At 36.8% G+C, this 15552-nt stretch overlaps 1 protein-coding gene and 1 long non-coding RNA gene across 23 annotated transcripts in view; one reads left to right on the forward strand and one right to left on the reverse strand.

The window, feature by feature from the left end:
• The window catches only part of TRDN (triadin), a 228633-nt gene that overhangs the window by 104789 nt on the left and 108292 nt on the right, over positions 1-15552 (forward strand). For 12 of the 14 annotated variants that reach the window (XM_085056055.1, XM_085056050.1, XM_085056056.1 and 9 more), the window contains 3 exons: positions 8083-8118; positions 9210-9272; positions 10099-10161. In XM_085056055.1, coding sequence (XP_084912181.1) covers positions 8083-8118; positions 9210-9272; positions 10099-10161 — 162 coding nt within the window. The remainder of the gene's footprint in view (positions 1-8082; positions 8119-9209; positions 9273-10098; positions 10162-15552) is intronic. The other 2 variants (XM_085056060.1, XM_085056061.1) reach the window with 1 other exon arrangement.
• The window catches only part of LOC146439842 (uncharacterized), a 48365-nt gene that overhangs the window by 21131 nt on the left and 11682 nt on the right, over positions 1-15552 (reverse strand). The window contains exons 2-5 of one of the 9 annotated variants that reach the window (XR_014850928.1): positions 12319-12380; positions 5112-5183; positions 2956-4846; positions 610-1659 (exon numbers count right to left, since the gene is read on the reverse strand). This is a non-coding gene — a long non-coding RNA (uncharacterized LOC146439842). Of the gene's footprint in view, positions 1-609; positions 1660-2955; positions 4847-5111; positions 5346-12318; positions 12381-15552 lie in introns of those variants that run through there. The other 8 variants (XR_014850923.1, XR_014850922.1, XR_014850929.1 and 5 more) reach the window with 8 other exon arrangements.

Here is a 15552-nt window from a genome sequence, read left to right on the forward strand (position 1 = left end):
CACCCTAGGCTTTCCAATTCAGTGATATTCAGACATTATATTTGTAATCATGCAGCTGGTGAAGGCTGAAAGGATCTTACTCTTTTTCTAGATTGACATGTTTTCAGTGTCGCTCTATTTTGCCACTGCTGCCTTAGGTAATCTTGGACCATTCTTGTTTTCTGATAAGGTGGAAATAGTGGTGTGTATGTGCCAGATATTGCTAAAATTTTTGATTATTTGATACCTTCAAATAGAAAGTTTTTCCTGGATAGTATCCAATGCCCTTTAGAAATCATGCTTTGTTGAATTCTTGAGGTCTTAGAAAAAGAGCTTATTTTTATTACGTATTAAATCTCAAACTTTCCCTCATTGTCATTGTCATTTTCTTTTCCTTCACCTCCACGGTAAGACTTTTGGAAAAGGGGTAGTTATTTTAAGACAATCCCAATTTGTACACTTTATTCCAGTAGTATGCAACAAATTGCATTGAAGAGTGTGTATAAGATTAAATTTTGAAATATCTCCAGGTCAAAAAGAAAATGCTTTGTACTCATCTGGTCAGAAAGAAAAAGAACAGATCATTTCTGTCCTATTTCATGGTTGGTTGGCCCTTTTCAAAGATCTTACCTTCAAACTTCAATGAAGAGTTTGAGGTTGCAGATCAACAACAGAAGAGAATAAAAAAACAAAATATAGGATCCCATAACAGCTAGCAAGAGAAAGACGGTAAAGGAATTTGGGAAGAGAAAGGCATTGATACATAACTTCTACTTATATTTAAAGCTTGGAAACCTTGTTTGGTAAACTAGGAAGGAAAAGAACTAATTTAAAATTCTTTATCTTATCTTTTTCTGGAGCTTTCACAAGTACTTGGAAGCAGTGCTCTCAGCTTGGCTGACACTGATGCTGCCATGTCAGGACACTGGTGTCACCAGTCATTTGAATAGATCAGTTTTCCATGAACTTTGACTTTAATATGCTTCCTCTTCCTTGACTGAAGTCTTCCACACCTCTTTTACCTCCAGATTTCTTGTATTCTTTTATTCACTGACATCCTAAAACTGCCCTGCAGTGTACACTGATTCTCTGTGATTGTCTCTCTTAGTTCTTGACTTTTTTGCTCAGCTCACATAGCTTTTACTTTCTTCCATTGCCATATTCATCTGAAAAGGACTTTCCTTTCTGATAGTCCTCCCATGCTGCCTTCTCTGACATGGAAGGGTAATCTCTCAGGAAGAGACTGCAGTTAAACAAGTGTTAAAACAAAGATCAGAGGGTTAGCTAATTATCAATGAACCTTCAGGTTAATTGTCAGAATTACGTCTTTGCCTTCTCACAAGACCACAACACCTTTGTGAGAAGCCTGTATCAAAATCCTTCTCCTGGTGGAAAGAATCTTAATACAGGTTGCATATGATCTCAAAAAGACATATGCTTTGTGCCTCTTTGAAGTGCGCTGTATCACATAAAAAGTTTGAACAGCATTGTGTCTGAGTTTGATTTTCCAGGTTACGTTGTCCTAGAAATCTACTCTTGTATCTTTGAGTGGGAGAGCATTTATCATGGAAGAGTCATCAAAATAACCATTCTGATCTGTTAATGAATCGTGACAAGCTCTGAAATATCCCTCTTCCTTGACTGAAGTATACTGGCTGTTCCTTGCCATCTTGCTGGTATCTGTGAGATTAAGTGAGGCAAAAAAAAAAAAAAAATCTGTAACATCTTCAGAAATTCTGTGAGGAAAAAAAGTATTTTCTCTAGGTCACTGAGTCTTCTAATTACAAATTTTGCAGAGTGCAATAAAGTGAGTTGCTGTGAAATGTGTTTAACTTCCCCCAAAACTCCTGCTGAGGCTAAATTGGCAACTGCTCTATGTTGCTACACAGAATGTGCCTGTCTGACTGTCTTAAGAAGAATTTCTAGTCTATACCTCTCTTCATGAATATAACATTAGGGGATATAACCAAGAATATCTAAATTACTAAAGTCAATACAAATTTTGACAAAGCTCCCTTGATGTACAGGAGTGTATAAATCTTGTACAAATCAATTGGTTTCTGTACAGTCTGTCAATGTCTGCTTTCTCTTCTGTACACAGATTGTTCTATAAAAAAACCTTGGTTTTTCTTCTATGCTATAGAATCAATTACCCTTAAAAAAATCCTTCCAGTGAGAGACTGTGATTCAAAATACAACAGAAAGCTTTTAAAAGGGCACAAATTTGAAAATTTTCTCCCACTTTAGAGTATTCTTAATACTACTGACATAAGTCGTGGATGAAAATCCATTTTCTGATAAATTCTAATCCAAGGGAGAATAAAAAGATAAAAAATAAAAACATTCCCATTAGAATTATCATAATACAATCGTTTAATCTAGGTTATTAGATGAACACTTTAGTTAGCTTTAATACATTGCTGTATACACAGCTTAACATGCTTTTTGAGAAATATGGACCTTATATCTCCATGAGTCTCTATTGAAGACAGTAAAACCTCTAAAATAATATGAACAAGGTTTCAAAGCGCACAATTTAATAATTTAAATTAGACATTTAAGCAGTAAATTCTAATGATTTAGCAATGATGAAAAAAACCCTAAATCTTCACTGTTTCAGAAAGCCCTTGACATTTTACTTAATGACATGAGGCTCTTCTGTACTACTTTTATTCTATCATAAAATATAAAAAGTTAAACAGACATCAGAGAAAAACTTATTAGATTGTAGGAAAAATATGTATAAAGGCATATATATTTTGATTAGACATATTATATTTTCTCATCATTTATAATAATAACACAATTAAAAATATTACAGTATGAATTTGAAAATAAATATTCATCAATGTCTATCCAACAAAACACAAACAAATATCTCTGAAGATTATTTTAACTTTTCATAGTGCTTTTTAAATGTTTTCAACAAGCAACAGTCTTTTACATACGTTGTACCTGCAAATGAAAAATACTTACTCTGATCAAGACTCTCTGGGCTTTCAAAGGCATAAAATCTTTGGAAAGTAAAGGAATGTTTCTTCGGAAAAGAAAAAGGAAACTCTTTTCTTTGGAAAGAAAAAGGAAACCCTTACAAAAGAGGTCTTGCATAAACTCCTCATCCCATCATTAAAGTTCAGATATTCTTGCTCAAAAGCATGCCCCATAAAAAGCATCAGAACAACCCTTCCCAGCACTGATAACACAATTGGTGCTGACATTGATTCATGTTGCCTAGTAAGAATGTCAGTCACAAGGAGGGAGAAGGTTAGCCCTGCTGCCTTAGCTCTGTTGGTCTGACTCTCACTAGTGAAGGTTGCCCCATAAAAACTCAGTACTCCCCGGGGAATTTATGATCAAATTACAATCATATTTGCATCATATTTGCCATTGACCATTGCTCAGTGAAGTTTCTGTTGTTGGTCTTGTTGTGGAAGTTGGTCTGTCCTGTTTTTTCTTGGTGTGCATACCCTGGCTTCATCACACTCCTATTTTTATTCCTTTGCTCCACACTGTGTAGTTTAGTGAGGGCAACATATGGCCCATGCTATTAACAAAGAGTTCTGGTGCTTAATGCAACAGAGCCATAAAAAAGGAGCCTGTAATCACTACAGGAAGAAATAACACACATTTATGTAGGTCACATGAAAGCATTAGGAATTTCAAGCATGACATTTCTATTGCATAGATTCTTCAGACCTCAAAAATATCTCCATAAGCAATCTTCACAGCTGCCAAATAGTGTTTCAGATTGGGATTTGAAAACAGTGAACCAGTTTCAAAGAGCAGTGTCAAGCAGGAGAGGTTGCCTAGGACTTCAGGGTGTGCCATATCTCCAACGATCTGTGTGCCCCAGTAGTATTTTACTTGCTCAGTATGAAAATATATTGTGTTTCATTACTCTGGAGGAAAAAAAAAAAAAAGTGGTGCCATTTAAACAGAACTTTGCAAAAAATGCACTTCATTTTGGCCTAACCACTCACCTGTAACTTAGAGAGACCATGTGTGCATGTGTATGTGCACATATGTGTGTTTGTGTGTGAAAAGAAGCAATTCTAAGGACTTTAGGAACTTTAGATTAATACTTTATAGGGTTTTTTTTGATCTTTCTTTACCTTTTGGTAGTTTTACTCAATCAAGACAGAATTATTTCTCATAGAGAAAATAACTGGACCAGCAAGGACTCCCTACCCTAGAAAGAGATTTTTTTCAGAGACAGTTATGATCAATCTTTACTTGAAATTTAGATTTAATCTTAAAAGTATGAATTTCCATGAAACACTAAACTAAGCAGAAATATCTCCTTGCATTGTTTTTTCATTTCTCCAAAAGCTCTGTAATCCTTAGGAAACCCTATCTTGTGAATGGGTGTTAAATTGTTTAGAATCAAAATTGCAACTGACCAGTCACTGTCAGTCTCCACTCAAGCAACAGGCAAAGGGGAAAGTAAAGAAATATCATAAAAATCTTAAATGCAACGAGTTATTTTAATATTTAAAAGGATATCGAAATGCCACTGAAATCAACAGCAAAACTTTTATAGAGTTCACCAAGGAAAGGATTTCAGTCACCGAGTAAAACAGAGAGCAATTCTAATCCCTTCAAAATTAATATGGAAATAAAATTTTAAAAATACAGTTTGGGTTTTTGGGTTTTATTTGGAATGGTCTTTTAATTATGCCAGTGACATCTTAAGGTGTACAGAGCTGCTTGGAGAAAAATGAAATGAAATTTTATCTGGAATGAAGTCACTGTGTTCAGTCTGAAACATGCTTTCTCAGGAGAAGGTAGATTAATGTTTGTTTTGTTCTGTTTTGTCAGTGGGTATACAGGTATCTCTGCTGCTCCTGAATTCTGCCAGGGCAGGAATCTGTAGGCAAAAAAAGCTGTTGTAGTATTTCACAAAGTCAGGCAATATCCAAAGTCTCTCACAAGAGCTTTCCTCCTGAGATTTCCTGACAACAGAGTTTTAGATAACTGCAGATAAGCCTTGTATAAGTATCTGAACTTTGGAAAGCTTATGTGAACCAAAACATCTCGAAATTTCTGGCATTCAGTTCTAATAGTAAGTGTTTGCTATATGAATGCCTCTCCACCAGAAGGAATCTGTGGTTGTATTTTGCTTCCCTGCTTACCTCAGTTTCTCAGAGGGGATGGGATGAGCTGACAATTCCTTCCAGAATCAGACTTTCCATCAGCACATGGACCTTTTGGAGCAATATGGTAAAGAAACTCTTTGAGCACCATCTTCTTCCAGTTCCTGTGCAGCATTCCCCTGACACTATGCCCTGTAACTCATGTGCATCCCTAAATTTAGATTCCACTCAGCACTGGCAGAGTAGCACACTGGTCTTACCAGACCTGATTTCAAGTGCCACGTTGTTAGCATGCTTCTGTTATCTCCCCTCCCACCGTTGTCCAAGAATTAGCTGCTGTCCAATGAGAAAAACATAGAAACATTGTCAAGATGGGTAAAGGATATTCAGATTAAAACACTCCTTTCTTCGTCTTTGTTGAATCTTAGTTGGATTTCCACTGGCCTTGGTCCTTCACCCCTTATTAAAAAAAAAAAAAATTCCATCCCAGAGATTTCTTTGCTTCAAGGGCTGTTCTCTTCAATCCAGCCACTTCCCAATAAAATTGTTCTATGCTGCTTCTTTTTATTTTTCAACCAGGAATAATTTTTTACCTGAATATCCCATTCTGTAGTACGTCACTGCTTAAATTCACACTTCTCATGCTTAGTGGACTCCTTCTTATACTACATAAAGCTCAACTTCTGCATAGAGTTCGCAGAAAAAAACTCGGCTAAATGAAAAGTCCTTTGCTTGCCTTGCTGACTGATTCTGTCATGTACTCTTCCAGCTGCATATATTCCTATTTCATTCTTGTAAATGTATTGCAGGCTTTTAAGGGTTGAGGTCCTTATATACTCGAATGTCTTACACTCTGTCCATGAAATGTGGCTCAGGGTTAGTGCTACTGGTGAAAAAATGCTGTTAAATGCTGCTAATTACATAATCAAGAAACATTAGCAATAACAATAGATTTTTCAATACTTAATTGCACTTCATTTTCATATTGTGGCAAACACTGAATCATCAAAAGCACCTTGTGTTTCCTTGTGTAACCCACAATTTGTGCATATTCTGGTCCCTCTTTATGCAGTTGTTCCATGGCCCTTTGTTGTTCTGTAACTGTTCCTAGCTAAAAAATTAGTGCTTTCAATTAACAGATGGGGTTCATATTTCACAGTACAAAAGACCTACCTAAGTTTCTATTTAATTATTTGCTCTTCCTCTTAATTTAGCTGTGTACATATCTGCAGAAGCCCACTACATTTACTGCTTCAGAAATTACAAGTTTTGCTGGTGTTAAATATACACTTAATATGCAGCATTCTAAATGTGAGCTACTCAAATTGAGATGAAAAAAATTTATTCAAGAAATGGGATTACTTCCTTAAATCAGAAATAGCTCTTTCTGTAATATCCACTCACCAAGTCCATCATTCTCATTTACATAAGTTTCTCTCAGTTGTAGCTGCAAGGGACATCAGTAGGGCCAGATGCAGCTGAGATGTGAGTGGAAGCTCAGTGGCTGTTTTCCTCAGACTTGAACAAGAGTGCATATCTTGAATTAAGCACTGCAATTGGGAAATAGGGGCCACAGTCCTTTAATACCTCTCTGTAATCATCCCCCAGAAATTTCATAACAAATATAGACATCTCAAAGCTGCCTGGACACTCTGGATAATGCAACTTGAGAGCCTGATGGAAGAAAATTATGGCAGTGGGATTAATTGGTGAAACGACTTTGCAATGAAGAGTCTGCAGATAGGGATGTAGTCGTTTTGGCTTGGGTTATTTGCAGTAAAAATTCCTGCCACTTTCTGGAAACTTTCCCTACAAAGTTCCACTTCTCAAAGCTCCATGTCTCAGCTCGTGTCTTTCAAGACACATATGGCTCTGAACCTTGTTATGTAACTTAAGTGTTTTTTTCTGGGCCCAAGAAGCCTGCAAAATGCTACGAGTTCAAAGGCAGAAATCGTCTTGGATTAAAGAGAATTTTCTTGTAAGAACCTTGGGCTTACAAATTATTCTCATGCATCACCTATAACCAGAAATATAAGAAAGAAAAAAAAAAAATCTATCTAAAAAATTAAATCTAACTCACCAGAACTAAGGCACTCAGAAAATAATGGAAGTTACAGAAGTAACAGCAGGACTTTACTACAAGTGAAGGCTCATGGAAGGAAGAGAGAAGGAAGCTCTTTTCTGTCAGTCACTGACACACTTGGTATGTTTACCAGTTTTGGTTAATTCAGGCAGAGTAAGCAAATAATTATACCACATGTTAGAAATGAGAGGAGATCTTCATTATATGTGGAAATAATCCACTGAAAAGTCATAGGTGGCATGGGAAAGTGGAACTGTGGAACAACTTGTGTGAAATCTGAAGCTGGAGAGACTTCCATTTTGAGGAGATATCCACAGTCCCAAGCAAAATGTCTGGAGCAGTGTGTCAGAGAGGGAGAGAGAGAATAACAAGAATATTAAAGTATACAAGAATATAAAGCTTCAAAAAGGATAGTGGAGGATGAGCACTACTCTGATGCTCTACACATACCTAAGAACCCTGAGTATCACAAAGCACGCTCACAACAGAAAGGAATTTGTAGCTTGAAGCACAGTGTGCTCAGGGTTTCAGCAGGAAGAATTAAGCACACAAAACTCTGAGAGAAACATTCTGTAGAACACAAGTGAGGATTTTCTGAAGGCAATAACAAGGGAAACACATTGAACAAATCTGTTTAAAATGAGAAAGAACTGGAACACATCTATATTATGCTTAATGTTAAACCAAATTGTCAGAAAGTCAGCAGAAGTATGATTTGGGGAGACCCTGAATATTGATAAATATTTTTTGCCTCCAAGACAGGCAAAATATTTATGAAATTAACATGGACAGGCTGTGGAATTCATGTACTCCATGCAACCAGCAATTTTTCAATTTTTCAAAAATCACATATATTTCTTTTGGCTTAGAAAAAATGTTGTACAGAATTTAATTCTTTTCTCTATTTGTATATATTTTCCCATGCAGAAGAAAAGTCTATTGAGGTACCTAGAGAAGTGAAAAGTAAATATTTTTTTGATTTTTTTTTCCTTTATGTTTTATGCAAGGGACAAGAGTATATTTGGTTCTAGGATCTGAAAGTATTCCTATACCTTAAATATTTTTCAGTTAAAGAAAAGAGTCTTAAAGGCTTAAAGTTCTATCTTTTGTAAGATAATAAAACTTGGTTTCTTATCCACATTTGTAATAGTAAAAAATCACAAAAAGAAAACTATAGTTCCACTAAATATATCAATACCCAAAGCCACGCAGCACAAACTGAAGGTAACAAATTTGGCTTTTCATGGATGAGCAATTAAAAAATACTTAGTTATTCTTGTACTCTTGTATTCTTCCCCATCAAAGAGGACATTCATTTCCCAAAGGAAAAGTACAAATTATAGCTTTCTTATAACATCTATTTAACTCTCAATTTTCTAATTCAACACATTCATGAAATAGGTAATTTAATTGTTGCAGCTTGTTGTAAAAAAATGAAAATTATTCTCCTTATTTCTACTGTTGCCCAAATAAGAGAGGCAGATGCTTTTGAAAGAATAAGTCATGTTCTTTTGTAGATGATGTTTTAACAGCAACTCTCCACGAATAACAGAAGTCCTGGAATAACAGTTTCAAATATTCAATTAATAAAAGGTGTTATTAAGACATATTGCATATGCAGGCTTTTCATGGCATTCTACCCTTGTTCCCAAAGACCACTTGCAAGTTTTGCTGTCATTCAGTCAGGCTATACAAAAGAATCAGAACAGGTGCATGGCTATTGAGTCACCACAAAAAACTCTTAATTACACCAAGGTAATGGTCATAATTTCTTAATTAGTGTTTAAGCAATAATCTGGAGTGCATACTTGTTCCAGTTTTTTCCTTAGCACCTCATTTCCTCTCTGAGTATTAAGCTGTATTGCTGAGATGCTGATAGTAGGTGATCAGCTTATCAAACTTGAAGATATTGCAGTTAGTGAAGGATTCCCCATCCCAAATGTATATACACATACATACATGCACACATACACAAACATACATGCACAAGTGTTTGCTTGTGTAAAATTTCTATGTAAAAGTAGCCAGCTGAACTTCTATTACCTTTTTTTTAGAGAGAAAAGAGGAGAAGAAAAAGACTGATCAAAAGAGGACTACGACTGAAACTAAGATGAAAGGTATGGTTTAGAAAAGTTTCTTACTGGCCTCATTCAGCTTTTACTCACACTTCTTGCCCATTTCCCATTGTTTTCTGTCAGGTTAATCCTATTCTTCTGGCTCTGTATTATCCTTCTCTTAGATGCTTAGACACTATTTGCATGTTTCCACTTCTTCAGTATCTAATGTCTGATGTGTTCAGCATCCAATATTTCCTAAACTCATTCTCTGAAAAATTAAATGTCCTGTTTGGTGGCCATTTGTGGACTTTTCAAACAATTTAATGGAGTCCATACATAACAGGATGTAGTTATTCTGTAACACACAAAACTCATGGAAGATATCACTCAATTCATAGTACATGGTACATCACTTTCTGAAGGCGAGATAGATCTATTTTTTTTATAGAATAACTATTAAAACTTACATAATATACATCTAAATAATATTTCAATCATTCATTCCCAGAAAGCATCTATAATCCACTAAAGGTGTTGCTTCCTGCGAAATGTTTAAGTTATTCATTATTTTTTTAATGATCTCATTGCTACTGGAACTTAAGCTAAAAGGTGCCACATTCAGGCACTGCTGATTTTTTCCTAACTTTTGATGAATTATTAAGGGTTCAAATCATCCATAGTTGATGCATACTGATTAATTTTAATTTTCAGCTGATTGCTCTGTGGCTAGTTGGGTGCAAGTGCTATAAGGGAATAATCTGAACTATACTCCCAAATAAGTCACATTTTTTTTAGCATGTGCCCACCAGGACTTGGCTGACTGCGTATTTGAGTGTATGATTCAGAGTTCTAGCATATCAAATTACTCTTTTTAATTAAATCTTAGAAAAAACAGGAAAAAAAGAGAAAACTCATGAGAAGACATCTGTCCCTGAAATTAAAAAAGCAGGTAAGAATATGAACTCTGACTTTCTCTGCAGTGAGATCTGACTATTTAGCGTAAGCACTTTCAAGTTTTAAGCATTTGAGATAAGGGTTTTTGTAGTTCATTATCATTTAATAATCCAAGTGTAGATAGATACAGATGTATCACAGTATATTTATATATAAAGATATAAATATCTGCAATGTGTTTGTTTTATGATATATTATTAAGATATCTGTATATATAATACATGCAATTTTCTGTTGTATAAGCTTGGGACTTTTACAAATATATTAGAAACACTGCCTTCACCCATACACTAAATCTAACAAGACCTTAACTAATTTCAAATGTTACATGTCAAAGACTGAATGGAGAGCATATACTTTTCCATGAATTATTTTACAAATACAGACAATTTTAAGTAATAAATAGAAACATCGCCATATCAAACGATTAAATGTGGGAGAAAATAGATGGTTATCTTCCTGAATTTTTATTCCTACCCAGAAAATAATATTTTAAAACTTAAAGTTAGTGACTGTCCTAAACATAGTTGATTGTTTCATGCATAAAAATATAAATTTTTCAATAAGATTAGAAATTAAAAATTTGGTCTTATCTACACTAAAAATGTTGTAAATTTTCTTCCCCATTATTTCAATAAATATGCCAGTATGTTTAATGCAGAAATACAAAAGTGCCTCCAGTAAGTGGCACAGCCTGCAAAACTGTCTCATTAAAATCAAGGAGAAACAAAATGGTCAATCTAGTAGTTGGGCACCATCTGAATACTTGGAAACACTGATTCCAATTGATGCTTTATCTGTCACTTTCTATATAACCATCTACAAACCCTCAAGTACTCAGATTAACCTTTCTGTAGATTAGTGTAATGCCTAAAGACACTGAGAAAGGTTCAAAATAGTATGTAAATATTCAGGGCTATATTTACTATGTCCTCAAGGCAAGCTTTTTGCTGTTTTCTAATTATTCAAATCTGTTTAATGTTATCGAAAGCTGAAAGGATCTATATCCCATTGTTCACTAATATTGTGGGTCATTTATGCAAATTTCAATAAGCAAGTGGTTTTTTTGCCACTGAAACATATGTGGTCTGCATAAGCTTTCCTATTCAAGAATTTATGGATAGGAAGAAAAATGGTAATTTATGTTTGGCAAAGTATACGAATACACAGATTACCTCAGACAGCTATCCTGGTAGCCCCATATTTAAATATGTCTTTTATAGTAGGGAGTTGTACACACTGGGGAAGGGATGGGGATAAAAGGAAATATTCTTTTCCAAGTTAAGTTGCACATATTAATGTATAAACACAGATTTTAAAAGAACATAAGCTAACAATTAAAGTATTTTATGTAATTTTATTCTGGTTATAAGCTTGCATTTCACTTGAGAATACAGAATTGTAAAAGATTACATTTTACGGCAGAACTACAGCATAAAGTTTTTAATATGTTCATCTTCACAAGCAGTTGCTAAATCCAATGAGTCATCCTACCAATGCTAGAAAGACACAAATTAGACAAACCGAGATATCTGCACATTTCTGTCCCTTTTATTAGCTCTGCAGGTTGCTTCATTTTGAGGAGTTTACTAGCCTTTGTGTAAGAGGATGGTAATCCGTAAAATATTGTAGCTACACATGTTGCTGTTATTCCTCTTTCAGTTTGCCTTTTGAATGCATGTGCACTTTCTACCTTTGATTGGCAGCACCTATTGTTATCCCTAAAAGGTCTTAAGCCTGAAATAATTGCCATATTTGATCAACAGAATAGTAGTGCATAGCCCAATCTTGAAATGAGGCACCTCAATATCTGATAGTGTTTACATTATTTGGACAGACACAGAAAATCAACCCCTGAGCACTTGAATCAGCAGAATAGATAAGTATTCCAAAGCAAAGAACATCATAGAAAACAAACTCTTTGCCCTGGTTTTCAAACCCCTACCTTGTCTCTGATTTGTGTCTCATTTTGCTTCCCCTGACCTTTGCAACCCACTAAGCCAAGGTGTTTTCAGGGCAAGCTGCCTTCTCACTGCCACCCATACCCATCCCCATCCCAGTGGGCAGCTCCTTCTGCTCTGAGGTCCTCCTGGCACTCAAGTCCCACCTCTGCTCCACCCCCTTGCATACCTTCTCCCACAAGAAGACTCACCTCTGGCTGGAGACCCATTAACCAGGCCTTCCCCACAGAGGAATGGTGTACAGGCTGTAAGTCTCAAGAGAGAGGAGGAGATTCTCTGTAAGCGTTAAGTGATAAAAACATCTCTAAAATAATGTTCTGAGAGAAACACTTCTCTATTCCTCTCCATCTCTCTTGCTCTAACAAGGAATGCTTGTAATTGCAAATACTGAATATATTTGCAGATTAATATTTTAGATTGTTCCTTTGGTCCAAAACACAATTTTATCTCTAGTGTTACCAGAATGGAATGTTTTTTATTGCTCTTCATTAACTGCATCCTGGTGATATATTTGTTTATTTTCATGCCAGCTCACTCTTTCTCCAATTCTCTCTCCCTCCGTTTGTCTCTTGCTCTCTCTCTCCCCATCTCTTTCTGCTGCTGCAGAGGATCAAGAGTCATCTAATATGAAAGGTTCTCAGTCTTTAGCACAGAGCAAACTGAATGATTCTTAATTAGCTTTTTAAAATGCACTGTAGATAAAACCACATTAATCCTCTGACCTTCAGCTCATACAAAAGCATTGTGTTAATTGTCCTGAAAAATAGATAATTCCATTGTTACAAACTCAGAGGTCTAACTTAAACAAACATAATCATCAGACACAAGGGTCTGGCACAGTCAGACTTCAAAACATTTTACACAAATCTATCCAGTGCTACTCTGGATAAAGAAGGAGCTGCATCTCCAAATCCCCACTTAGGGGCTTGCTGCATCTCGGCAGATATAAGCCTTGGCAAGGCTCTCCCAAACCTTGTCCTGGTGCTTGGGACACATCAGCTCAGGGGTGTCCAGTCTGCAGTCTGACTGAGAAAAGGGACCCTCTCTGTCTCCCAACCCTACATGAAAATAAATATACAGAGACTGGTGCTTTCAGGCACTCATTTTTTCCTGATAGTCCCTTTCCCAGAGTTTGGAGCTTCTCTGCTCCCTCTTGTATCAGGTTTCCTAGAAATGATATTCACACCAGCCTTTGTCTGATTACTTCAAACTCCTTTCTCACTTTGTTTTGGTTCTCAAAACAAAACACATAGGTAATAAATTAGTTTATAAAGCAAAAAAAATGTCAGCCTAGATCATCACACCATTTCCTACTTAAAACCTTGTTTCAACTGTCATTAAAGATCTTCCTGTTATTCCTGCATTTTTTTGATAGCAAATCTTAGAACAGCTTTAGAAAGATAGTCAATGTCTTTTTTTCCACTTTCCATACAGGGAAATGCAGGAACAGACATGTAAGCCAGGCCCATTTTCCACATATTTATCTTCTGTTTGTAGGTATCTTTTGAAAACTAAACCAATGCAAGCTAGATTAAAGATCCCAAATTTTTTTTCGCTTTCACTATTTCCCTAGTGATAAACTGGAGACATCAGACAATGTATCTGATGTCTAGGAAGAAAATGGTTTTGCTAAAATCATAGGGCCTTATCAGTTAGACCAGTGTTCATAATCCCTCAGTTCTGCCCTCAGTGACAAATGTTTTAAGGGCACCACACTTAGGTATCTCCCTGAGCAGTTCTGGTGTGCAGATCTAGGGAGTTCAGCTATTAATATAACACTGCCAAGTCCCACTAAACTATATCCCTACACATTTGAATATCTTTTAAATACCTTCAGAGCTGGTGACTCAACCACTTCCCTGGGCAGCCAGCTCCATGGCTTGACCACCCTTTCAGTAAAGAAATTTTTCACAATATCCAACAGAAACCTCCCCTGGTACAGCTTGAGTCCATTTCCCCCCATCCTATTGATATATGGGAGAAGAGACCAGTGCCCACCTCACTGCAACCTCCTTTCAGGTAGTTGTAGAGACCAATAAAGTCCTCCCTGAGCCTCCTCTTCTCCAGGCTAAACACTCCCAGCTCCCTCAGCCACTCCTCATAAGATTTGTGCTCCAGACCCTTCACCAGCTCTGTCACTCTTCTCTGGACACATTCCAGTACCTCAACGACTTTCTTGAAGTGAGGGGACCAAAACTGAACAGAGTTTCAAGGTATGGCCTCAGCAATACTGAGTACAGAGGGACAATCACTTCCCTGGTCCTGCTGGCCACACTATTGCTGATGCAGGCCAGGATGCTATTGGCGTTCTTGGCCACCTGGGCACACTGCTGGCTCATGTTCAGCTGGCTGTCAACCAACATCCCCACGTACTGTTCTGCCAGTCAGTTTTCCAGCCACTCTTCCAACAGCCTGGAGCACTGTATGGGTTTGTTTTGACCCAAATGCAGGACCATCACTTTGTCTCATTGAATCTCATACAATTAGTCTTGGTCCATCAATCCAGGCTGTGGCTAGCACAGGTCTTTCCCATGAGAACTTCTGTGTTTTATAAATAAAGTTTGGATGTTATTAAAAACAATGTCTCGAGATTTGGATCGTTCAGGCCTGGCCAATCAGGCCTGGGGGAAGGTTTCTGACTGACCAATCTGGGTGACCTCTGAAAACTCTATATAAGCTGAAATCAAAATAATAAAGTGCTCTTTTTTTCTTGTCACACTGAGAACCTGGGTCCTTTTCTCTGCTAGCGGCTCAACAGCGACACCAGCCTGCCTGCCCTCTGCAGAGCTTTTCTGCCCTCCACCAGATTAGCTCTCCTGCCCAGCTTGGTAATGTCCACAAATTCACTGAGGGGTACTTGATCCCTTCATCCAGATTGTTGATAAAGACATAAATACGGTAAAGATATACATATGACGCACGATACCGTGTCATATGTTTCACACCAGGCAGTGTTAGCAGAGGAGGGGAGTGGTGATGTCTCTCTTTAGATACCACAGTAAATCTTTGCCTCCTGAATAGGAAAAGTCTCTGGGGGCTTAGAGTTACAGACACTGAGGTACATTTTAATTATGTCACTGTAGCAACCAAGTGAAGTCACTCTGCAGTCACGAAAAAAACAAACTAAAAGTTTATCTTGGACATAAAAATTGAAAACTGCACCTTATGACTGCCACAGAACTGGGATAATCAGGTTATCCTTGCTACTCTGTCACCCAGTGAGATCAAGTAGCCTGGGGGGAAAATCTGTCTGTAACCATGCCTTGGAGGAGGGATGTTAGTACTAGATAAAGCAGTGTGGAGGTGATCAGGCAAGAGCACACATGACTGACCAGATCCCAGCAACTTTTTGCATGGGTTGACCACAGATGCATTTTTCTTTAAAGGACAGTCCTTGTAATTTGAAAACAAACCCACAAAGATTT

Source organism: Lichenostomus cassidix, chromosome 3, assembly GCF_008360975.1.
Source record: "Lichenostomus cassidix isolate B80296 chromosome 3, HeHo_3.0, whole genome shotgun sequence".
NCBI classification, from domain to species: Eukaryota; Metazoa; Chordata; class Aves; order Passeriformes; family Meliphagidae; genus Lichenostomus; species Lichenostomus cassidix.